Below are 23,742 nucleotides of genomic sequence, written 5' to 3'. Positions count from 1 at the left end.
GTCATGTTCCACTGGTATCATCAATCATGTATTTTTGTTTCAGCATCTCAAGTGAATCTCATAACTTTTCCTGACTTTTTTTGGAACCACAACAATTGATTAGATTGCACTTTCCCATCAAAAGATAACCAAAACAATCAGTTTGTTGCCAGGTTTCATTTTTGCATATGCATCAATTACCATCAAATCAAAATCAAAATCAAAATCAAAATCAAAAATGAATTTTGAAAAGTAGGTACAATAATATCATCAACATTATTGATATTTTGGAAATGTTTCATTGAAGAAAAAACAGAATAAGGAAGAATCAAATGTTTAAACTTACCTGGTTTTTTATTTTGATTGCAGTAAATAGTTGCCTGTACATGTTATGGTGGTTTAATACAAGAATGGGGCGAGACGGGGATCGGTTCGTCGAGGTAGGCCGGGACGAGCACCCATTGCTCTACATCCGGCGGCAGCCTGACAAAGAAACATTCCATTCAATGCATAGATTGGCAGGAAAATGTTTTACATAAAATTTCCCTCTTGAATTACTTTGAGTGATTATGTTTTTACAAGAGAGTGAGATAAGTTACCACTTGAGCTGCAAAAGGTAACATTTTTTCAGGAGGCATTCCTGCACACAAAGCTGAAACCAAAGCAGAAAGAATAGGCTGTCAAGCAATTTTATACAAGAAGACAATGTGAAGCAACAAAAGTATTTGCATTGGTAGCTTGAAGATCCTCACAGAAATCGGCTTTTTTCGGGAAGAATTGAATGAGCAATAGTTTGAAACTAAGAAAAAGAGTGAATGATGAGATTGGTGACACATACCATAAAGGACTGCACCTACAAATGCATCTCCAGCACCTGTAGTGTCAACAAGTTCTGAAGGTGGTATGGACTCTGCTGTGCCCAAAAGCAATCTCCCATTAACTGTGCCAATACCATCTGCAGATAATCTCATAATTGGCTGAGAATGATAAGAGGAATGGTCTTAGCTCCCAATAAGAATTTTTTTTACTTCAAAAGATCATGCACAATCAATTTACCACCTAACAAACAGGAAGCTTAGTTAGCTAGCTTGGAAATACCGATGATATGCATAACGGGGCAGTGTTGCTTTTATCAATCCTCAGCTTCAACGATTCAATCAAGCTATCTACGTCTACCGCTTCCATCTTGAGATCTTCACCTAATCAAGATAAATTTTAAGATATGAAGATAAGTTAAATGCAATATGGATGATCAAAATAGGATATTCACATGAGCAGATATGCTCGGTAACATGCCATACAAAATCGTAGAATTAGAGCCTTGTGAACATAGTGCCTTTTCTTGGAGACTGACCTAAGCAGCTTCGCTCCAGCATTATGCAACCATTGCAGCCAAGGGTCACAATCACAAATTTAGTTCGCGGGAATTGTAGTAGAAGGGACATAAGCGCACTAGTAATGGATGAAGCTGATGCCCAGGACTGCCATTTAGAACTAAATTAATGACTTCCACAAAGAAATGCTTCAAAATGGAAAAGAAATATATGCCTTCATGTTGCCAATGTGAGAAAAGTTACACAGATGCTTAGAATGAAAATAGAACGCAAGCCTCAGTGTAAACATGCAGAATCGGCATTGTTGACATGGCATGTGGAGTGGGACAGGAAAGAGTGCATCTCAGCACCTGAAGTTTAGTTTTCTTTTTAGCCAGTTTTCTTTTTAGCCAGTTTCCTTCTATTAACACAATTATTTACATATGGATAGCCAAGAATGTTGATCTTATTGTGATCTTTCAATATAACCGAGGATGGGAGACATGTGTCCACTCAAAATTCTTCATATACCTGAGGAAAATTTTCTGCGCATACAACATAACTTGCCAGATGAAGAAGATCATTTAATACTGGCGTCTTCCTTTCTGCATCAATAACAATAGGTATGTTCATCCGAGCTGCCTGCCAAACAACAATCGCATGTATTATTACTAAATCTCTGAATATCTCAATACATGTCAATGAAAATGACTATGTGGAAAACAATAATAAATGCATTAAGTGGGAAAATAGCAAGAATCGTTTGACATGAATAACAAAACACATTCTCATAAGCATTTACCAAGTGAAAGTTACAAATTAGATGCTGAGTATGTTGCTAGTTAAACTGTACATCCTATTCATTAATCATGGTTATTCAAGCATTAGCTATATACAAAACCACCAACATTCTGAGAGAACAACTCCCATGAGTGGACAAGTTTGAACAAGCTGCAGAAAAATTTTTTTTTTGGGGAAGAGGAGCGGGGCGAACCCACTAGAGACCCAGGGACGTGCACAAGCCTCGGTGGAACAAGTGGGGACGAGACCGCGCTCACGTGGGCGCTGGAACCACTCGTACACAACCACTATTTACAACTCCCAGAAATGTACCCTCAGCCGAGAATCGAACTCTCACCACTCGGTGAGAGCTCTATCGGCGACCCGTGTACCAATAGACCTGCAGGTCGTTGGTATAACTCGCATGTGAACAGTACAACTAGAAATAACGACATAGAGCTACTATTAGAATAGAAATTTCCTAGCTGATGGTTTTCTAGAGATGCAGTTTTGGTGGAGAATTTATTGTTTCAGTTTTATATTATATCTTGATAATCATCATGCATTAAAAATAACAGCAAGTCGAAAACTTTGCTAAGAAAAAACACAGAATGTGGAATGCAAAATGCAGATCTATATGTTGCTATGGATTTACCTCTTGTGCAACAAGCAAATCAATTTCATGCAAACTGCAATCAAGGTATACAAATCTCGCTCCATCCATGGCAGATGACAATCTTGATCTGGGCAGATCATCTGGAACCATTGTGGGTAAAGTAGGCTGATATATACATGTACGAGTCTTTCTGGAAGGCACACCAAGATTTCGTAACTAATGCTAAAATTGTCAACCAAACAATTTCTAGAAAATCCAGAACTCAACATTTTTGTGAAAAAATTATCCCAAATGAATTCAGAAAGAGTAAACTAATAAATTTTGGCACCAATTTTATTGCCAGAAGAATAGAAAATGGCACAACTTGCTTTAGCAGCATTAAATGAGTGAAGACACCTTAATTCATAATCTTGTGACATAGTAGGCCTGTATACTCTACATGTATGTTCAACCTTGGTTTCAAGAAATGAAAATACCTTCAGATTTATAAAGGTCAGAAAACTAGATTATGGAGGTAAACAATGATATACAAGTTCACAGCATACACCACCTAATATATCTCTATGAACTATGAATAGAGTGAGGACATAGACCTTAACTATTACAGACAAAATTATAAAGCTGAAACTGCACATGCTTGTGAATCTGTGTCCACGTAAAACTCGTTAAGAACTACTTGAAGGAGGATAATTAATAGTCCACTTTTAATTTAATGAAAGGCATAAACATAATCACTAACGAATCCAAAACTCAATCAGGGAAACCCTACAACCACTGAATGCATAATATAATTATCATCTGCAGTTCTCTGCATGTGCTTGAATAAATATAGATGCAAAAATTAATCTTACGTCTGTTGATCGACAATCACAAATGAAAACATCGAAGTCCCCTCCTTTGATATCTGACAAACAAGTGGATATAATATTTATTCAGTCACATATATTAGAAAACACAAAATACAAAAATACATATATATATATATACAAAAAATCTTGCATGACTAATTTTTTGTTGAGTTATCACTTATTGGATGCATGAGCTTTGACAAGTAAAAAAAATCAAAATGACACAACAAGCATACCGCCACGTAAGAAGTATCCACTCCATCACCATCAAACCCTGCTAAAATACTTCTCCCATTTGCATCCTCAGCAACCTGATCAACAAATCATACATACGAGCACAATGGTGTCAGCCCAAAACATAAGTCAAAACTATACATCTAACTAAAATAATGAGAATAAATATAAGCTACTCGCTGAGACTAGATCAATACTATATTCCCATCCCTCAAAACTACAACAGTACCCAATGCTCATGAACAAATTAAATACAAATATAAAAGTTAAAACACTAATCATGCAAAAAAAAAAACTTTCAGTACCACTTGAGACACTAGCTCAATAGTACACTAAGCATCATATAAATAACAGCAGGACAATCACTTTGCATAAATTAAGTGAAAATGTATAATAATTTTAAAATAGTTAATTTGCTGACATCAACATAATTTCTAGTTACTACTTGAGACACTAAAACCAATGGCATATCTGCCACACTAAACAAAAATCAAATAAAAGCACTATTTTATTAAGGAAAATAGCTTTCAGGCACAACAACAAAAGACACTAGAGGAAGAGTAAATTTTTAGTCATTTAAATAACAGCAGAACAATCCTCTCAGTGCTGATAAACTGAATAATTACTCATATAACAGCTAGTATATGAATCACTAAAACAAATTCTAGCAAACTACATGAAACACTAGACCAATAGTAAAATTGCCATCGTTCAAAACAAGCAGGATAATCACTCCCAGCATTCACGAAATCAATTGATAAATAAACAAACCAACAATAAAAATACATGATACCTTGGTGATGATTCTGGGTTTCAATCCCAAACGAGCGGCACAAGTCAAGGCATTCCCACAATTGCCACCTCCAAGAACCTACATTTCCAATGAAAACATCAAAAACAAAGATCACCAACGCCCTAAATCCAGACTCTCAAGAGAGTTAGCAACAAACCTGCACGTTTTCAGTCCGAACTTTCTCATCAGGCACAGGGAAGGCATCGACGAGCGCGACGTAGTCCACGGACGCCATCCCGCAGCCAAGGACAACCCGGTCATCAGGAAGGGGAGGGAGGGAGAAGGAGGAGGAGGTTCCAGGCATGGGATTCTTCGAGCAAGAAGAGGAGAAGAGGAAAGGTGTGAGCTTGGAGTTGGTGGGCAAAGAGGAGGTATAGAGGCTGGGTTTTGGGATTGGAAGAGCGAGATTAGCGGGGAGATAGGGTTTGAAGATCGCCATTTTTGAGCTTTTTTGCTGGATTTTCGCGATGGCGCCACGGAATGCGGGAGTGACGACGAGGATTGCTTGGTGGAGATCGGAGACGAAGCGCAGACGTCGCGCGAGTTCGGTGGTTTGTTGTTATTCAGTGTTTATCAAGGCTTATCCTTTTTAAATATAATAATTTGAGTTTTTCTTTTATCTCTATGTATATATATATATGTATGTATGAATGTAGGCCGGGTCATCTACGAATGTTTGTATCTAAATCTCTATGTATGCATGTATATATATATATATGTAGGCCGGGCCATCTACGAATGTTCGTATCCAAATCTCTGTGTATGCATGTATGTATATACATATAAGAGATTCTATATGCACATTCCAAGATTGCATATGCATATGTCATATTTATCAAAAAAAAAATAATAAAATAAAATAAAAATAAAAATATAACCTTATAATATGTTTTGAAAATAACAAAAAAAACGTTTATCCAAATATTTTTGTTCTAACCCAATGAACCACAAAATATACTAATAAAATTATATGATATAAATTTAAAATAAATTCCATTATGTGTATATATATATACCAATCTTCTATGGCCGTCCATAGATAAGAAATCTATAGATGTCCATTATCAACCGTTGGATTTCGATCCAACGACTAACATTGATAAACAGTAGTAATTACTGTTTGGAATAGTATAATAAACAATAATACTATTTATTAATGTCAGCCGTTGGATTTTGATCCAACGGCTAATAATTGGACGTTCATAAATTTCTTATCTATGAATGTTCATAGAAGATGTTAATTCATATATCTATATATGTATTTATTTATTTATATATTTATTTTCAAAAAAATAAAAAAAAATTTAAAAAAACCAGCAAATATCAATTGGCAGCATCTCCCGCGCTCGAGAAGCTTCATCGCATTCCTCGTCTCTCATCTCTTCTCCACTCCAATGTCCGTCTCCTCCTTCCCTTCATGCTTGGCCTCTCCGGCTCCTCCTCCTCCTCCTCCTCCTCCTCAACACCTCAAGCTCGCCTCCCCATCCGAGTCCCTCAAGCTCTGCACCACTATCAACCAGATTAAACGCCTCCATTGTCATTTGATCCGAGCATCACTCATCCAATCCACACCATGCATCGACAGCCTCATCGCAGCCTATGCTCGGGTTTCCAATCCGATGAGCCTACGGTATGCGAAGACCGCCTTCGATCTCTTTCTGGAATCCGATGGAAAAGCTAGTCTTTTTAGCTTCAACTCGCTCATCAGAGCATACTCCTACGGTTCGCTCGACATTGCCATGGATTACTATCTTCGTGTCTTGGACCATGGATTAGTGCCGGATCGCTTCACGTTTCCGCCTCTGTTAGCTGCTTGCACGAGATCCTCGGGTTTTGGAGAAGGAGCTCAGTTGCATGGGTTCCTGTTCAAGATGGGTGGGGATGGAGGAGTTGAAGGTGATCTTTTTGTGCTTAATTCTTTGATTCATTTTTACTGTGAAAGTGGAGATTTTGAGTCTGCACAACAGGTGTTTGATGGAATGAGTGAGAGAAATGTTGTATCTTGGACGAGCCTTATTGATGGCTATGCTCGTGGAGGTGATCCTGGGAAGGCTGTTTCACTGTTTTTGGATATGGAGAAACAAGGGGAGATCATGCCCAATTCGATCACCATGGCTTGTGTGGTTTCTGCTTGTGCCAAGTTGGGAGATCTTGAGCTGGGGAAGAGGATTCATGCTTATCTTGTGGATGCTGGGATCGAGCTTAGTTCAGGATTGTTGAACACCCTGGTCGATATGTATATGAAGTGCGGGGTGGTCGAGGAAGCAGAGCGACTTTTTGATGCATGTTTGGATAGGAATATAATACTTTGGAACACGATGATTTCGAACTATGAAAGATTGGGAATGGTAAGCGATGCTATTGGTGTTTTCAGTAAAATGCTAGTTTCTGCATTGAAGCCAGACAGGGTTTCTGTTGTTGCTGCAATGTCAGCGTTTGCGGAGTTGGGTGAACTTCGTGTTGGGAGACAATTTCATGGTTATGTTTTGCGTCATGCCCTTGATGAATGGGATGCTGTTGGTGATTCAGTTATAGACATGTACATGAAATGCGGGGAGCTTGACGCGGCTAATAAAGTTTTTGACATGATGCCAAACAAAGGTGTGGTCTCATGGAATACTCTTGTTGGTGGATGTGTTCGGAATGGTGATCTAGACGCTGCATGGGGGCTTTTCAACATGATGCCTCACAGAGATCTTGTTTCTTGGAACACTATGATCAATGCTTTGGCACAGGATAGCCAGTTTGTTGAAGCTATGTCGATCTTCAGGGACTTGCAGAAGGCTGACTTCAAGCCTGATGGTGTGACTATGGTTGCTGTTGCTTCGGCTTGTGGATATTTAGGTGCTCTTGATCTAGCCAAATGGATTTATAAATTTATCAATAAGAATAAAATTTCTTGTGATGTTAAGCTAGGAACTGCAATGGTTGATATGTTTGCTAAGTGTGGTGATACAAAGAATGCGATGCGAATATTTGATGAAATGAAGATCAAGGATGTTTCATCTTGGACTGCAGCAATTGGAGCAATGGCCATCGAGGGGAATGGCAAACGTGCTCTTGAACTTTTCAAAGAAATGATTGGACATGGTCTGAGGCCAGATGGTGTGGTGTTTGTTGGGGTTCTCACCGCTTGCAGCCACAGTGGTATGGTTGAAGATGGGTAAAATGGTTTTTCCAATCAATGAGTGAAGTCTATGCATTTGCTCCACAAACCATCCATTATGGTTGCATGGTTGATATGTTTGGTCGTGCTGGATTTTTAAAAGAAGCCCGGGCACTCATTGAGAGCATGCCGATGGAAGCCAATGACGTGATTTGGCGAGCATTATTATCTGCAAGTCGTGTTCACCACAACATTGAAATGGCAGAATACGCAGCCAAGCAATTGTCTACTTCGGCTCCTGAGCAAACCGGTGCACATGTACTTCTCTCAAATGCTTATGCTTCAGTTGAAAGATGGCAAGATGTTGCAAAAGTCAGGATGTTTTTGAAGGAAAAAGGGTTTCAAAAAAAGCCCACTGGTTCAAGTCTAATACAGGTTCATGGTATAATTCATGAGTTCACCTCCAGTGATGAGTCTCATCCTCAGATGGCTCAGATAACTGAAATGCTTCAAGAGATGGATCAAAAACTTATGATTGCTGGTTACATGCCTAATATTAAAAATGTTTTGCTTGATGTCTGTGACGACGAGAAGCAACATCTTTTGCGTCGGCATAGTGAGAAAATGGCAGTTGCATATGGGCTGATCGGTACATGTCAAGGAGCACCAATTCGCATAGTGAAAAATCTGCGCATTTGTCTCGATTGTCACTCATTTATGAAGTTTCTGTCTGCAATCTATGACCGAGAAATTGCAATCAGAGACAATAACAGGTTCCATTTTTTCAGTAAAGGAATGTGTTCCTGCAGAGATTATTGGTGAATTCTTGGATTGACAAATATTCCAAGACTACAACCAATTCTGAATCTCTATATCTGATGATCATGACATGGTTCAAAATTGAAATCAGTACATGAATTTGAATGAAGTGCTAAAGAGAGATGAGTGTGAACAATGGCTTCTATCTCCTTTGACACACATGCTGTTTATTAAGGTAAATATTCTTTTGCATTTAATTCAGTTGCTACTTTGTACCTTTGTTTTGATTTGCTGACTTGCATAGGTTGAAAATGTAGTTATATAGGTTATATATTTACTTTTTAAATGTTATTTTAACATTTTGAGTTATAACTATATATAAAATAAATTTATGTAAAAATGGACTTATTTATATAGCCATTTTATTTATACATCTAGCAAAAGTGCTAACAAATATCATTAAAACTTTTAAGGTATATAAGTAAATTTATCGTCAAAGTTGTGATCGATTGAACTACTGTTATGATTGCGATTTGATAGATTAAAAAGTACTATGCATACTATTTTTTTGAATATGTTATTATTTATAAACACAACAATATTGTGCATGGTTGTTCATCTACACAATGACACTGTTTATGCGACGATGCAGACGGTTAGATTTGAATCCAACGGTTGACAAATTGGACGATAAGCTATCTCCATTTAAAGAAAGTCAAGGGCTTGCACAGTTAAAGAGTTATTACCTCCACCCATCTGTTCTTTACCCTGTGGAATCGATCTCTCGTCAACTACGCAAGAACCTCACAGAGAATTCTAGTGCTAATTGATTCGAAGGCCGTTGTCAAAGATATATATATATATATATATATGGTATAATAGTTGAATTGGTCCCTCTACTTTTCTCTCTCTTCTTTTTTGGTCTCTTTATCCAGAAATGCTCTCAATTAGTCTCTCTACTCCTGAAAATGGTTCTATTTAGTCTCTTCCACTCTAAAATAGGATGAGGCTGTATTTTCAAGAGTAAAGGGACTAGATGGGAAGGAATTAAGGGTAGAGAAACTAAATTGGGTCATTTTCAAGAGTAAAGGGATTAGTGGGGCGCATTTCTGAGTAGAGGGACCAAAAAGGAAAAGAGAGAAAAGTAGAGGGACTAATACGGGTATTATACCATATATATATATATATATACATGTGGATAATACATAAGAATCTCAGTTTTTGAGAGGTATATAATATATATATATACAAAGCCCAAAAACAAGGACCTAGATAATGTTTTGATGGGCCTGAGGCCCATTGATGTAAGCCCACTAAGGCCTACTATTGTACTATAAAATGGTTCTTGGAATTTGCTAGGGTTTCTCACCCACTGCTCGCTTTTGCTTCTCGTTCTCTCTCAAGCGGCGGAGGAGATGCCGGCGGGCCATGGAGTCCGGTCGAGGACTAGGGACCTCTTCGCCAGGCCATTCAGGAAGAAGGGGTACATCCCCTTGACGACCTATCTCCGGACCTACAAGATCGGCGACTTTGTGGATATCAAGGTGAACGGCGCTGTCCACAAGGGTATGCCTCACAAGTTCTATCATGGACGCACTGGCAAGGTCTGGAATGTCACCAAGCGTGCCATCGGCGTTGAGGTTAACAAGCAGGTATTCATTTCATTTGTGCTTGTTTTGTTCTGTATTTCAATTTGGATTTGGCACTGTTTAGGGTTTATTTGTTTGAGTTTCTGTGATTTTTGAATGGTTAATTTGTTTTTTATTCTGTTGATCTGATGTTTATCACAATGAACTCGTTCGTTGGGCAAGAATTTAGTTTGGAGTGGAAAAAAAGGCCTTTTTTTGTGGGTTAGTAGAGTTTTGCTAGATCAAAATGATTAATGGTTGTTTCATATCACTGTTGAGGCTATTGTTTGTCATTACTGAGGTGTTTCAATGGCAGGAATCTTGATAACCACTGATCCCCTTAATGAAATCTTATTATAGAGTTCTAGTGGAGTTTCATGTAAAGAACTAATTAGTTGAAATTGTGAGTTCATGTTTTATGAATTTCAATCTTTATTTGGATGGAGGTTAAGATTAAATTGATGCCTTTGATTTTTATTGGTGGTAGCTTCAAGTATTGTACAAACTTAGCTATTGTTCGTCATTACTAAGGTGTCTCAATGGAAGGAACCTTGATAAGCTCTGATCCCTTTAATTAAATCAGACTTGGTAGTCTATTGTCAAGTCCTAGTGAAGTTTCATGTAGAGATCCAATCAGTTGAACTTGTGATTTCATGCTTTATGAGTTTAAATCTTTGTTTTTGGGGAGAGGTTAAGATTAAACTGAGGCCTTCAATTCTTATTGGTGGTTGCCTTAAAGTATTTTACAGACTTAGGTTTGAATGAAAAGTTTGCAGAAGATTGAACATTATTACTTCTCACTAAGCTTGTTGAGTTCTTAAGCTCACTCCAAAAGCCCAAATCAATTGTGCTGATTCCAAATATTATAGCACTAGTGTTATTTAGGAAGGAATCTCTTTTAGAGTGCCTGTAATGATTGCAAATGAACTAACCCCTTTAGTCCCATATCGGCTATGAAATGGACTCCTTGTGTACATATAAGTGGTGAGCATCCTTCACCACTAGGCCGGTCTTTTGGTGACACGCTCTCCTCACCACTTGTGTGCATAACAGTGCCATGCATTAACTAGTATAATTTTGTCTTTTGTACTTACATTCATACAGGCTGCATGATGTTATTCACATTGGTGAAGTTGATAGAAAACAATGCTTGAACCATTCAGCATGTTCAGTACGAGTAATTGAATGGCAAGGGAAGCAGTCTTATCCTTTGTTGATAAAGGAATGATTTCTGATCCAGCCATCCATTCTTTCACATTGGAGTTCTTGATTATATCTTTATATGCTACTTTACTACTCTTGTAGTGATATAACTATTGGACTTCTTGAAATGGATGTTTTCTTAGTATGATGCTCTCTAATAGAGGTTACTCATTGGTTATAGCTACCCCGCATCATTGTGTTTTAGTTTGTTTATCTTTTGAAGTTGTGCCTTGTGACATCGGATTAATATTGTGTGTATTTTGTTCCTAGACATTTGAAATATAGTTTATAGAAAAGAGCTCTTCTATATTTTCAGGTAGGTAACAGGATCATAAGGAAGAGGATCCATGTCCGTGTTGAGCATGTGCTGCCTTCCAGATGTACTGAAGAATTCCGCGAGAGGAAGAAAAAGAATGATCAGTTGAAGGCTGAGGCAAAAAGTCGTGGTGAGAAAATAAGCACCAAGCGCCAACCAGAGGGTCCGAAGCCCGGTTTCATGGTCGAAGGGGCGACACTGGAGACCGTCACGCCCATTCCTTATGATGTCGTCAATGATCTCAAAGGCGGTTACTAAGTTCAAAATACTTTTAATGTAGCAATGGATTCTCTATTTGAGCTTTTATGATGTTTATGAGTGTTCTTTGCAGCCAATTTTGATTAGCAGACTTGGTTTTGTATGTTTTTTTTTTTCCGACTTTTTGATTATGAGATGACAATCCACTATTTCTTGTGCTAAATTTGTTGTGACTTTTGGATTTTGTGATCATGCTCCATGATTTTGTTGCTTCATGATCTCCAAAATGCATTTAGTAGGCAGGCTGTGTTTGGTGTATGTTCATGTGACTAAACTGATGATTATTTCAAAGGATTTTATGATTATCTTCAAAATGTAAGCAACTAGAAACAATGACTAATGCACAAGAGGTATTGTGCAAATACATCAAATATAATCTTAGTAATTTAAACAAATAATTTAACAAGGGACTTGATAAAAGCTTAGTTTTGTTTTTTAAAAAAAATAAAAAAATAAAAAAATTATATTTTAATACATTTTTAGAATTTTTTTAAGAAATAATAATTTTAATCTTCTTAGGTTTAGTGTTCAAGGCTCTGGAATGAAACCCTAATTCCCAATTTCTACAAACCGTTTCTCTCTCAATCTCTTTGACACCGAGACGAGCTCGGGCTTGAGCAAGCTCAGCTCGATTACAACCATTCTAGGGCTTTGGTTTATCCAATGGAGGAGAGCAACCAAGGCATCGGCAATGGAGGAGGAGGAGGAGGAGAGGAAGAAGAGATCGAAACACTGCGATTTCTTGACTCCTTGGATGGCTATGTTACTCTATTGAATTCCCTGTCCTCCATTCTTCGCCAGGTAACACTCAGTGCTTCCCCACAACGGATAAAGATCTCGTCTTTGCTTTGGATTCACGGATCGCCATTGATTTCTTCTTTCTTTGTTTTGGTCCTGTGATTGTAAATCTTGGATCTTGGATGAATTTTTGTTATCAATGTTTTGGTAGCCTTTGTCGTTGAAAATGTTGTTGCGTGATTTGGTGCAATTGGATTAGAATGTTTTAGTTTAGCTCCAAGAATACATCTTTGCTAGCATTTTGATACATAGGAAATAGAACACAGCAAAGGAAACAAAGGGGAAAACTTGTGTTACTGTATTTGATTGACTGAAAATGGACAAATCTTCTCTTCTTTTCCCTTTTTTTTTTTTTCTCAATTTAAACATATTTTTGTAGCCATTTTTCTAACTAATCATGATTATACCTGATAACAAGTTCTATAAAGTTTCTGAGATGAAATGTTCATAACTATTATTGTTTGCAATTTTCTGAAAATCTTCAAAATGGATTAATAGATTAACCAGTTGTTGTACTGGAATGTATCCAGCTGCACTTAATTTGTTATTCTCAATCTGTTCATATTGAAACTATACTTGTCTTCATGGGAATCAATTACCAAATTGAATTTTTGTTGCATGTTGTAAGACAAGTGTCTTATAGCTAAAAGCTTTGTGATGTTAGGGATGGCTAGAACTGGCGAGTGCCCGCCATTCTATGGGTTCATCAGCGTGTATCAACTGTCATTGCTTGATCTCAAAGTGCAGTCGGCTTCGACTACGTGTGGAGTTACTGATTCTGTTGATGGTTCTCCTTCTGGTTTTTCTTGATGCTCTGTAACTTCATATCTATTTTTTGGCACCCCTGCCTTTGACTTCTTTTCATTGCATGTTTTGACTTCTGTCAATATTTTCAGGACCACATTTTACCTTATTAAAATGGGTATCATCAAAAGAAGGGAAATGCTATTCTGGGGAGGAAGGATCTATACAATTGCAAAATGGAATCTAGTAGTTCACAATTACGGCGTCGAGGCCTATCCCATATCTCTGGTATGAAATTTTAAGATTTCCTTATAACATTTGCACATACGCTTGTTACCATTTTAGGGGTTATTTATTATTATTTTTAAACACCTGATATTATTCTTTTGTCCCATTTTCTAGAAGTTAATGAAGAAGCTAGCTCTGCGGCCAGTGATTCTCATCCTACTGTTGATAATGTTGTAAGTCCAACTTGTTTTACCCATAGATTTTACCATACTGTTTTTACATGTTAAGGTGGATCCTTGAGATTTGATACATTTTTTCTCCATGGAATGAACACAAGTTTACAATTAAGTGCGGACTCTTACTGGTTTAGCTCGAATTGTTGAATCCATAGTCATTGATTGGGTTATGTATCATTTTTCTTGTGAACTCTCACCTGTCATTGTTCAATGCTGCAACTTCTCATAACTGAGCATTTTCTTTGTCATCTTTCGAAGTTATAGTTCTTAAGAGTGACATATTTCGTTTACCATTTTATTTGTTGTTTATATGAAATTCTCCAAAACATGAAGATGGGATTATGGTTTAGTTTGTTTCCTAAAGCCAATTCTTGTTAGATGAAACAAAATTCATGAGTTCATCTTTCTGAGATCACATGATCTTAAGGTAAAGAGAAAATCCAAAGCTTAGATATATATTCTAACTATGCCATGCTTTTATTTTCTCTTGTATAGATTCAGAAACAAAGAACTAAGTCTTTATCAGTTTTCGGAGCTTTGGTTTCCCCAAAGCTTCGTGCAGCACAAGGTTCATTCGAGACCGGTAAGTCAGCTTCCTTGATATGGTTTGGCCGAATCGGTCCAACAGATAACACATATACCGACTCATTTGTTCTCTTTCTGCGCCTCAGCTCTCGAGACCATTGTAGAATTAGCGAACTTGCGGTCTGCCGTAATATCTGCGCACTCTCAACTACAACAAGAAGACTTGGCTGATGTGGCTGGCACAAGTTGAATTTTGGTTGTTTTCACAGCAGAAGTATATCTATTGAACCTCTGTATCAATGCTATAATGTTTTCTTGTCAAAAGACGATGAAATACATTACAGTTTAAAATAATAAAATTAAAATATATTTTGGATAGCACATGCACAGATAATACACTGAACTTTGTATCTTATCAAATTGAACAATTTCAGCATTATTAATTTTAACAGATGTATATATTTCTTTATGCACTGGTTAATGTTTCTGATGCTCCAACAGAAATCAAGCTTAAGTGTGAAGCACAAAACCATGCTGCATGTTTTTTCTGTATAGATATAAATCCTAATAAGTTTTTGGAGGTTTCATTTGAAGGCTATCATCTTGTCACCGAAACTTCGCAAAACATTTACATTACTTCATCGTCATCATCATCATTTTTCGACTTAATATTTTTAACAGATTTATTAGTACCTTTGTGTGCTGCGTAATGTTTCTGATGCTACAAGAACAATCAAGATTTAGTGTAAAGTACAAATCCATGCTGCATGTTTCAATGTATTTTTCCTTTTGAGTTTAGATCTTAATTTTTTGGTGCTTTTACTTCAAGGCTATCATCTTGTCACAGATCAACTTTGAAAAACATTCACATTACTTCTTCTTCATCATCATTGATGTCATTCTTGACTTTGGTTGACAATTCACCATGTTCACTCTAAATACTGCACAATTAGCAATATGATCAATAAACATTTGATCGATTTATTTATCTCAAACAATGGTAATCATTCAAAGAGCAAAAAAAGAGTGCACACAAGTTTTACAAGACGACGAGAAGTGAACTCACTTGATGAACATTTGAAGAAGGTTGATAACATCACATTGACCCATGAGCCACTGGCTACGCCGACGAGTAACCACCCTCGTCTAATTGCGAACTATTAGCCCTTTTATAATTCGATCTGACACTCTGCGAAAGATGAATTCATTCACGGTCATCATCGCACCGAAATAACGATCTACTTAAGTATTACTATGTTACTTCCTAATGTTATCTTTCATAGTTTCGATGAAGAATTTGAAATTTGGAAGATAAAACAAAAGTAAGACACATAAATACTGATTTGAGATAGAAACCTCGAGAAGAGTAACATAATAGAAGTCTTCCATATGTTGCATAAGTGCGGTTCCATCTCTGATGGAGCGAAGAAGACTTATCTCGGTTTGCATTACTTTCTCGATGAGCTGCTTCTCGCCTTTCATCTGTGAAGAAAGTTCGACCAAAATAGTGACAAAAATGATAAAACTTACTAACAATCGTGAAAAATCATAGTGACGATGAAACTTACAAATTCGCTAACAAGAACATCAGGTGTTGACTCTCCGATCACATCTACCTGATATCCATCTCCCATAAACTCCATATTTTCCTGAAAGTTTTAAAACAGATAAGTTTAATTTAAATTGCATTGCAAGAATGCGAAAACTACAAGATCAAGCAGGTTCATTACTCAAAATAATAATAATAAAAAATATAAGCATGATATGAATTATCATACACACCAATGCTTCTCTCAAATCACCAGCTGCAAGATAAACAGGTTGTGCAACATGACAGTAACCCATAAGCCGAGGAACTGTTGGTATTATATCTCTGTGATTAACAACTCTCCAGCTATCTTTTACTTTCTGCGATTATAAAGAATATAAGCATGTGAAATATTTTTTCGTTATATCTCTATGATAAAAATCATTCTGCTACAATTATGACTTTCGAATGTTTTGATTTTCAAGCAAAAAAAGGATGTATTCTTGAAAAGCACTATTGGTGTACTTAGAGAACCGTCAGAAAAAAACTTCAACCGTACCTGGTTATACACCTCTGCAAATCTTTTATTCCCTACTCGTGGTGAACCGAAGTTGTACATGGTGACAGATATCAAGCCACTCCTATATACAATTTTGAGGAACAAGCAAGAGATCATTTGATCTAATCAGTTTGCATAAGAGAAAATGATAAATGAACTTCCCATACATTTAAAGTAATTTGCAAATGACAGATATGTTCTTGATAGAACAAACAATGTTCGAATTGCTGTTCTACTACTATTGTTTTGAGAGTTGTCCTTGCTTATACTCTTTCACTAAAGATGGACTTTTCTAAGTACAAGAATTATCACCTTTTCTCATTGTTTAGAAATTCAGGACATCATTAAGAGGCAACATTAAAAAAAAAAAAGGAAAGCAAGAAAAGAGAAAGGAGAATGAGAACTTCTATAATTCAATGTTTATGAGATATTATTACAAAGAGCAAGTATTGAAAGTTTTTATAACTCACTTGGCCATTTGAGTGGATGAGAGTTCGAGAGCCAGAAGTGTAGCTAATGCACCGCCTAAACTATGTCCAGTAACGTAGACCTGCCACTTGAGCGAGCTTTTTGGATCATCTTCTGCACTGTCAAAAGGCATTCCATCACACCTCCTTAGGGTTTACAAAAATCTAGTTTACAAACAAATACTCTTGTCACAGAAAGCATAAAAAAACTTGAATATGATGGACCAAGTTTTTTCAGTAAGAGAATACAACAATTTTGTTGAGCTTAGAAAACTCAATACATTTTGGTCAATATATTGAAGTAACATTTATTTTCCCAAATCAGCAAAAGCTAGAGTAATTCCGTTACTTTCTTTATCAAATTAAATTGCAATTTAGTCCACTTACGAATAGTTTCATGAAAAGCAAAAAGCTATGTTTGCTTACATCTTCTAAAGGCCTCATGGAGTTCTACTACTTTATTAACTAGCAAAGGGAGAATAAAAGGGAATATGTTTTATATGCATGCAAAGGTGTTTCCTAAAATATAGAACCATTTTATGGAAATTACGAGCAGTAAATTTTGAGGTATAGAGAAATCCCTCAAATTATCGAACCTCAGTTCTGACTTCTGATAAATCCAGAGGTTTGTCTTAGTTTGTCAAGCAATAAACAGATATTGTAAGTAAAACAATTACGACTTTTGATAATGCTTAAAAAAGTCCCATGAACCATTTAAGATCTGGTTGGCATTTCAAATCTAAATCTAGAGAAGTTTTACGTAGTTTAAGAATAGGACTTACAAAGAACCAATTGAAGCTTTGATGAGAGTCAAGATCCTATTCCTCACTGAATCATAAGCACTCAAGAATCCACTATGAACCTGAAAACAAAGGACAAAATAAGGAAATTTAAAAAATAAAATAAAATAAGTTTTTGACGTTGACAAACTATCAAAATTCAATGAAAATCAAAACAAAAGGCAGGTAAGCTTCACCTGCATTTCTTGTTTGAAGTCTCCACCTAACCTCTCAGGATTCAGCCTAAGGAAACATTGCCATCCAAAATCAGAATGCTATCAAAATTCTCAATCTTACTTTTCACTAATTGCAGACGGAAATTATTTATTTTAAACATCAGGTATGATCAACTAAAAAGTAGGGATTGGCATGAAGCTTTGATAGATGCTAAATAAAGATAATGTACCCAAACGCTTAAGCTAATAGGATGAGAGATCCGGGCTTATATATTCAAATCCATATTTGAAAAAATAACCTATGTGGAATTATTAGTTACTCCATTATTTCCCCTTGATACTATCAATCCCTAATTCAACTTGCAAGCTTAAGTTAATAGAATGAAAGACTGGAGCTTATATATCCATATCCAAATTTATCAAATTAACCAATGTGGAACTATTAATCACACTAGTAAAACTATCTCATTAAGTTCATAAATTTGATTTTGATGACCTGGTTATGAAAGCAAACAAAGAGGAACAATCCCTTTATTCATCAATAACAAATTTATCAAATTTGATAAAAACATTATACCGGAGGTAAATTTTTTGCTTGCCTATGGCTAGGACTATGATATTTGTCGCATGAAATTTCCATAATGCTAGGTGAGTATTACCCACTATGAATGAATAAGAGATATCTAACATCCTTTAAATGGGAATGTACCATTCTATTACACAAAAAAATAAGGTAAAGTTCCACAATGTCACTAACTGATCTTGAGAAAACAGTGAAGCAAAAGACTGAATAAGCATTAGCATTATTCATATACATCACAAAATGTTACCCTGCAGGAAGGAGCATTAGATCCGTTCGTAAATCCTTCCATCTGGCCTGACCAGGAAGATAACCGAACTTAAGCAAAAATAATTTCCCGATATTATTGCTAAAGAATCAAATGTTATTGATTGGGAGTGTCTTAAAAAAAAAAAATTCTTAGGAAAAAGTTACATACTTGCTCAGTACCTCTGAAGGCAACCACTAGTCTTCTCTGCAGGGAATCACGCCAAATGGCTACCTGTACTTAGCTGATTGAATATTAGACAATATACAACGTTTCACAAAAGGTTTCAAATGTCAGATTTTAAAGGAACATATAAGAAGCTCTCTTGTTGCTAGCATTAACAGTAATTGATATATTACTTGCCTGTGTATCAGTGGAATTGTTATCAAGAAAACATATCTTTTCAAATTCTGATTTTATAAAGCTTGTACAACCCAATGACGTAGCAAGCATTGCCCAAGCCTCCATGGCACTTTCAGCACTAGAAAACAGCTCTCTCATCTGTTCTGCCTCCTGATTCTGAAATACAAATCTTTCTTCAGCAACATCTCCTTTTTCATTCATGGAGATTTCGTTCTTGTTTCCTGATTCTATTGCAGAAGCATTATCTTTATTCACACCAAGAAATGAAGAACCATCCTTTTTCTGCTGAGAGAGTGCTGAAGTAAGAACCATTAATGCACCAAAAATAGCATCTGTTTGATTTAGGATGTCACGAGATGCCTTTTTGATATCCGAAGGTGATGAGACATTCTCGTTTGATGCAGATGTTGTTTCCTCACTGTTGACATCATCATTCTTAGATCCTGGTGTTGCTAGTCCAGATTCAATATATCCTTCTTCAGCAATCTTTTGTGAATGAGCATTCATCTTATTTAGCAAATCAAACCCATCCCATTTAGGAATCTCAGGAAGAGAAAAACCGAGCTTTTGAAGAACATTTTGGCTGATAATATCAGCAAACATTTTCCAGAAATACTTGTCTCCTTGAGTGGATTCATCACTTCTGAATGGACCATTTCTATTAGGATCAACAGAAGAGGTGGGCGAGGTATTCTCTTGCTCAATGCTTGGGTCACATTCAGAGGATTTCTGGTTACTCTCTTGTTGCATAAATTGATTTGTGCCAGTAATTAAGCCTACAGGTCCTTCCGAGCCTTCACCCACATTGCCATTGCTACTAGAAGGAAACTTTGGAAGGTGAGAATAGTTAAATGATTTCAGCTGCCCAAATGCAGACTCTACAAATTGACGGGCATTCACACTTTCAGATCCAAAAGCCATTTGTAAAGCAGAAGCTAAATTGGCCTTCATAAAAAAATCGGAGACAAAAGGTATCCGCCACCATTCTTTCTCTTTAATAATATCATCATAGCTCTTATATTTGACCTGGTTGATCAGGTTAAGTTTCAACATCACTAACAAAGCATGTATTGTACATAACATTTAATTATAATATATAATCCAAGAAAATTTAATTATCAGGCAGAGAAAGAAATTGCAAAGTGCTATTTTTTTCTAATTCTGAGGTTGAAAGTTTATTTACCATTCATGATCAACCAGATTATTATTTCATACAAAAGTGTATTAGTCACATACTTTCACTTTCATGTCCAAATGATGATTAATTCTCAAAATACGTTAACTGGAGTTGGCAAGTCATAAAGACATGAACTGTTGCTTCGTCAAAGTAAAATAAGGGAAAAGATGTAGATGGCTGATTAAATTTGCAATTAATAGTGTCACAGGTTGGGCTTTCTTACAGTCTCTGGTTAATTATAATGCAAGCTAACAATAAGAATCCCAAGAGAGCTCCACGAAGCTGCATACTTGAGGCAAATCAGAATTTGTCCCTCCATTAGTATTTAAGACAAGCCACATACTCAGATATCCAATTTTAGGTCAAAGCCACGACATCTAGACTCTAGTTAGTTACCTCCTTGACAAACATCAGAAAACATTGAGCATGATGTGCCCAAGTTACCAAACTTTGAGAATGAGACCATATGAAAATACTTATTCCATGGATCTAATTGTGCAGTACACTCTGCTCATATGTAAAATCATTCATTAAATATTGCTTCAAAAGAGAAACAAAGAATAACTAATGGGCTCAGTCCAACTCTTCTGTTCAATCATTATTCAAAAAGGAAGAAAAAAATGTTAAGAAATATTCATAATGCACAATGTTACGGCTTCAAAGAGATTACTTGTTAAAGTTCACCATTCTTGATGTCATACAATTTAATTAAAAAAAAATCTTTCCAAGAATTTAATAGTGACTGAGAAGAAGGATACCATACTTCTAAATACACTTTTCCGCCTCCTCCAATGCACTCCAATTCCACCATCACCTCATGTGCATCTCCTGGAATAAAAGACACTAGTCACTGAAAAAGAAAGAACGTTGTATTTCAGACAGGCAGATTTCTTCGTGATAATTTTTTCTAGTAAGTCTCAGGAAATAATAAGCTGCTCTCACCATCACAAAGTGACGCTAAATTAACCCCTGCATTACCCATTCTTTTGTGTGGGGTAACAAGGTTCGCATCCCAAGCAGCAACCTACAATATATTTAGCAACAGACATGCTGCTTAAAGTAAATGATTTGTATGAAATGATCTAGTTCAAAGAGATGCAACTAAAAGGAGTTAAAGAATGTGAGTGTAGGATTTTTCCCATGTTGATTCATATGGAAAACCTTTATATGCTTGTTGTTAAATGCAATCAAACATATTATTTGGGGATAATTCAATCCACAAGCTTAAGTTAAGCTAATAAAATGAGAGACCTGTGTTAATCTGTTCTTATCATTATTTACCAAATTAACCGATGTGGGACTACTAGTTACTCTAATGCTTATGAACTACAGTTTACTACCTTATTTTGAATTAGTATATTTAAACAACAAGATTATCACAGAGTCTGAAGTTCAAATTCCTGCTATTCTCAAAAGTCACAACTGGCCCAAAACATAATTTACTGAATGCACCAGCTTCTAAGATAGGTAGATAATTGCAATGAGCTTGTAAGACTACCTGCATCCTAGAAATTTTTCAAAAGACATTGAAGATAAATAAAGGGGATAAGTGTTTCTGAATGCATATGAAGTTTCATATGGAAACGCTCTTTGGCATATTTATACCTGCATAAATTTTTCCTGGGCCACTTTGATATTTAAAGTAAACTCTTCATCCCATATTGGCTCTTTTGTCCTACATTGAATAAACCATGGAAGAGGTCAATGAAAATCAATTACAGTACTTAAACTAATGTTCCCTAAACAAGATAATTATTTAGGGAGTTAGGTTATTACCATGCAACTATGAACTCTTTAAAAATGCTACTCTAATAGCATAGGATTACCAGTAATATGAGTCACTAGAATTAGATGCTAAACTAGAATGATGGAAGAAAGCACTTGAGAGGAAGTGTAAAAAGTCCTCAATTTTTTTTAGCTGGCCATCTGAAGTGAAAAATTACTTGGAAAGAAAATAGTTAAGCTTACCCCCATTTAACCTTGGTTTTTGCAACCTGACTGTCTAATTGCAGGACTACATATGGATCACTTGTACCCTGAAAGCAATGATAGTTTTCTCAAATGCATGGAAATAAAACTGAAAAACAGAGGAAAAAAATCCACATAAAGGTAGTTCTACTCATTTAACAGCGCAATCAAATGAAAATGAATGCCATCATAAATACCTACTATAAACAACATAAGATCAGTAGATATGCTTTCGATGTCAAAAATAGAATAAAATAAGAATTATACCCACGGGTCCATGGCAGGGAAGTCCATGCCTCTTTTTATCTTAACAAAGAGCTGTCCATCATATACTTCACGAAGGAACCTCCTACAAAAGCATCAACTATCTGAGAATCAACCTTCTATCATATAATGAAACAGACCGCCTGTATTTACATATTCCAATGGAATTAGTACGGCCAAGCACCGCTTGGACGAATGTATGAGTATATTACTGAAATTTTGAGTTTTTCCATTATAAGACAATTTACTCAAAGACAATACTTTGGTTTTCCCCATTTTTTCTATCATGTATTCCACAATTCTATTCTACATCTCTTATGGATTTATTCAAATCCTTCTTGCTCCTAATATACATTAATAGCAACACTTCAAGATGTAGTCAGTATAACGATACCGACAAACGATTCTGAAATTCACCAATATACAGAATAGAAGAAGAGACAATGCTAAGATGATAACAAAACCAAGATAACAAGCAGTGAATGCACAACACTCAACTCAGAAAGAAACACTGTCTGGCAATCAGCTGCATCTATCTCTCTCCACCCAACATTTTTCTACACAAAAACAAGCATATCAAAACAATTTGAGACAACAAACAATAACTAAAAAAATCAGTAACTTTCAATCAGAAGAAAGGAACAACCGGAGGACTAGCATAAGCTTCAAATGCAAACCCAGCGAGAACAACAGCAAGGTTGAGATTAAATGGAGGCCGTTCACTCTCTTCACCAGAACTCCCTCCATTATTAGAAGCAAGTAAAGCTTGCTCCCCATTGGCTTTCACTATCAACCGCAAGATGCGAGCTTTTTGCTGGGAGTTGAAGCGGATGGGCATGGGCAAGGGCTTCTTGAGAAGAGGAGGAAGGATATGGAATGGGAAGCCATTGGAGAGGGAGAGCTGCCATAGGAAAAGGCTTCAAGGAAGGCGCCATTGGCGCCATAGAAGCGATTGGGAGAGTGAGCTTTGAGATAAGGATTCATTGAGAGGAGAGAACCTTCTACCATGCTCTAATGGGATGTACATGTCCCACCATGAGAACAAAAATTATTGAAGATCATGATAAGCTGTTGAACATTTGGAATTTTGTGAATTTTTTTTTCAAGAGATTAATCATTGAATTTCAGTTTTTCTTTTTATACTTGATTTCTAGAAAATTTCAGTTTTTTTATGATGTTTGTCTTTAGAAAAAAATTAAAAATGGATTTTTTTTTTCTCCAAGATTAATTAGAAAGAATAATAGTGATTTTTTTGCAAGAGATTGACCAT

The 23,742-nt window shown here is 36.2% G+C and overlaps 5 protein-coding genes across 8 annotated transcripts; 3 read left to right on the top strand and 2 right to left on the bottom strand.

Annotated features, from left to right (window-relative positions):
• Positions 1–246: 246 nt before the first annotated feature.
• Positions 247–5,106, bottom strand: LOC120270043 (ketohexokinase-like). Of its 2 annotated transcripts, none has more exons than XM_039277046.1 (11): positions 4,721–5,106; positions 4,564–4,641; positions 3,773–3,847; positions 3,540–3,592; positions 2,728–2,878; positions 1,824–1,934; positions 1,334–1,460; positions 1,078–1,178; positions 818–956; positions 579–631; positions 247–462 (listed from the first exon to the last, which is right to left on the bottom strand). In XM_039277046.1, exons 1-11 carry the CDS (start codon positions 5,000–5,002, stop codon positions 379–381), a joined length of 1,254 nt encoding a protein of 417 aa, XP_039132980.1. In that variant the 5' UTR covers positions 5,003–5,106; the 3' UTR covers positions 247–378. The 2 variants fall into 2 exon arrangements, 1 of the variants encoding a protein (XP_039132980.1); XR_005539551.1 differs by having other exon boundaries at positions 377–462; positions 818–934.
• Positions 5,107–5,922: 816 nt separating this feature from the next.
• Positions 5,923–9,567, top strand: LOC120277130 (pentatricopeptide repeat-containing protein At3g22690-like). The gene is given in 3 exon segments (XM_039283888.1): positions 5,923–7,727; positions 7,730–8,663; positions 9,081–9,567. Coding segments are annotated over 2 exon segments (2,532 nt in total). The 5' UTR covers positions 5,923–5,957; the 3' UTR covers positions 8,492–8,663; positions 9,081–9,567.
• Positions 9,568–9,778: 211 nt separating this feature from the next.
• LOC120277137 (60S ribosomal protein L21-1-like) lies at positions 9,779–11,996 on the top strand. The gene is made up of 2 exons (XM_039283895.1): positions 9,779–10,080; positions 11,576–11,996. Exons 1-2 carry the CDS (start codon positions 9,844–9,846, stop codon positions 11,831–11,833), a joined length of 495 nt encoding a protein of 164 aa, XP_039139829.1. The 5' UTR covers positions 9,779–9,843; the 3' UTR covers positions 11,834–11,996.
• Positions 11,997–12,353: 357 nt separating this feature from the next.
• Positions 12,354–14,833, top strand: LOC120271707. Of its 2 annotated transcripts, none has more exons than XM_039278397.1 (6): positions 12,354–12,634; positions 13,296–13,447; positions 13,528–13,663; positions 13,781–13,836; positions 14,335–14,422; positions 14,511–14,833. In XM_039278397.1, the coding sequence occupies exons 1-6, from the start codon at positions 12,497–12,499 to the stop codon at positions 14,526–14,528; spliced, it is 588 nt and encodes a 195-aa protein (XP_039134331.1). In that variant the 5' UTR covers positions 12,354–12,496; the 3' UTR covers positions 14,529–14,833. The 2 variants fall into 2 exon arrangements, with proteins under 2 accessions (XP_039134331.1, XP_039134323.1); XM_039278389.1 differs by having other exon boundaries at positions 13,778–13,836.
• A 113-nt stretch (positions 14,834–14,946) lies between these two features.
• On the bottom strand, positions 14,947–23,470 carry LOC120271693. Of its 2 annotated transcripts, XM_039278373.1 has the most exons (19): positions 23,119–23,470; positions 22,971–23,029; positions 22,476–22,557; positions 22,209–22,276; positions 21,846–21,915; positions 21,183–21,264; positions 21,004–21,068; positions 19,064–20,089; positions 18,872–18,934; positions 18,704–18,750; positions 17,895–17,940; positions 17,701–17,780; positions 16,922–17,038; positions 16,452–16,533; positions 16,147–16,272; positions 15,933–16,013; positions 15,721–15,846; positions 15,431–15,553; positions 14,947–15,305 (listed from the first exon to the last, which is right to left on the bottom strand). In XM_039278373.1, exons 1-18 carry the CDS (start codon positions 23,308–23,310, stop codon positions 15,485–15,487), a joined length of 2,481 nt encoding a protein of 826 aa, XP_039134307.1. In that variant the 5' UTR covers positions 23,311–23,470; the 3' UTR covers positions 14,947–15,305; positions 15,431–15,484. The 2 variants fall into 2 exon arrangements, with proteins under 2 accessions (XP_039134307.1, XP_039134314.1); XM_039278380.1 differs by having other exon boundaries at positions 22,480–23,029; positions 23,119–23,208.
• Positions 23,471–23,742: the final 272 nt, after the last annotated feature.

Source organism: Dioscorea cayenensis, chromosome 2 (assembly GCF_009730915.1).
Source record: "Dioscorea cayenensis subsp. rotundata cultivar TDr96_F1 chromosome 2, TDr96_F1_v2_PseudoChromosome.rev07_lg8_w22 25.fasta, whole genome shotgun sequence".
Classification (NCBI taxonomy): Eukaryota; Viridiplantae; Streptophyta; class Magnoliopsida; order Dioscoreales; family Dioscoreaceae; genus Dioscorea; species Dioscorea cayenensis.
Note: the sequence above shows the minus strand (reverse complement) of the source record. Positions and strands in the feature narration are given on the sequence as shown.

Bases quoted from the DNA above. Each gene is read 5' to 3' on its own strand.
- LOC120270043 (XM_039277046.1), bottom strand. From the start codon at position 5,002: ATGGCGATCTTCAAACCCTATCTCCCCGCTAATCTCGCTCTTCCAATC. The intron at 1,461-1,823 runs GTATATGAAGAA...TCTAAATGGCAG, and splicing joins GCGCAGAAAATTTTCCTCAG to TCCTGGGCATCAGCTTCATC. The intron at 1,179-1,333 runs GTCAGTCTCCAA...TATCTTGATTAG, and splicing joins GCTGGAGCGAAGCTGCTTAG to GTGAAGATCTCAAGATGGAA.
- LOC120277137 (XM_039283895.1), top strand. From the start codon at position 9,844: ATGCCGGCGGGCCATGGAGTCCGGTCGAGGACTAGGGACCTCTTCGCC. The intron at 10,081-11,575 runs GTATTCATTTCA...CTATATTTTCAG, and splicing joins GCGTTGAGGTTAACAAGCAG to GTAGGTAACAGGATCATAAG.
- LOC120271707 (XM_039278389.1), top strand. From the start codon at position 12,497: ATGGAGGAGAGCAACCAAGGCATCGGCAATGGAGGAGGAGGAGGAGGA. The intron at 13,448-13,527 runs GTAACTTCATAT...CAATATTTTCAG, and splicing joins CTGGTTTTTCTTGATGCTCT to GACCACATTTTACCTTATTA. The intron at 13,664-13,777 runs GTATGAAATTTT...CCCATTTTCTAG, and splicing joins AGGCCTATCCCATATCTCTG to AAGTTAATGAAGAAGCTAGC.
- LOC120271693 (XM_039278373.1), bottom strand. From the start codon at position 23,310: ATGCCCATCCGCTTCAACTCCCAGCAAAAAGCTCGCATCTTGCGGTTG. The intron at 18,935-19,063 runs GCAAGTAATATA...AGCTAAGTACAG, and splicing joins ACAATTCCACTGATACACAG to GTAGCCATTTGGCGTGATTC. The intron at 16,273-16,451 runs GTACGGTTGAAG...TTATAATCGCAG, and splicing joins TTGCAGAGGTGTATAACCAG to AAAGTAAAAGATAGCTGGAG.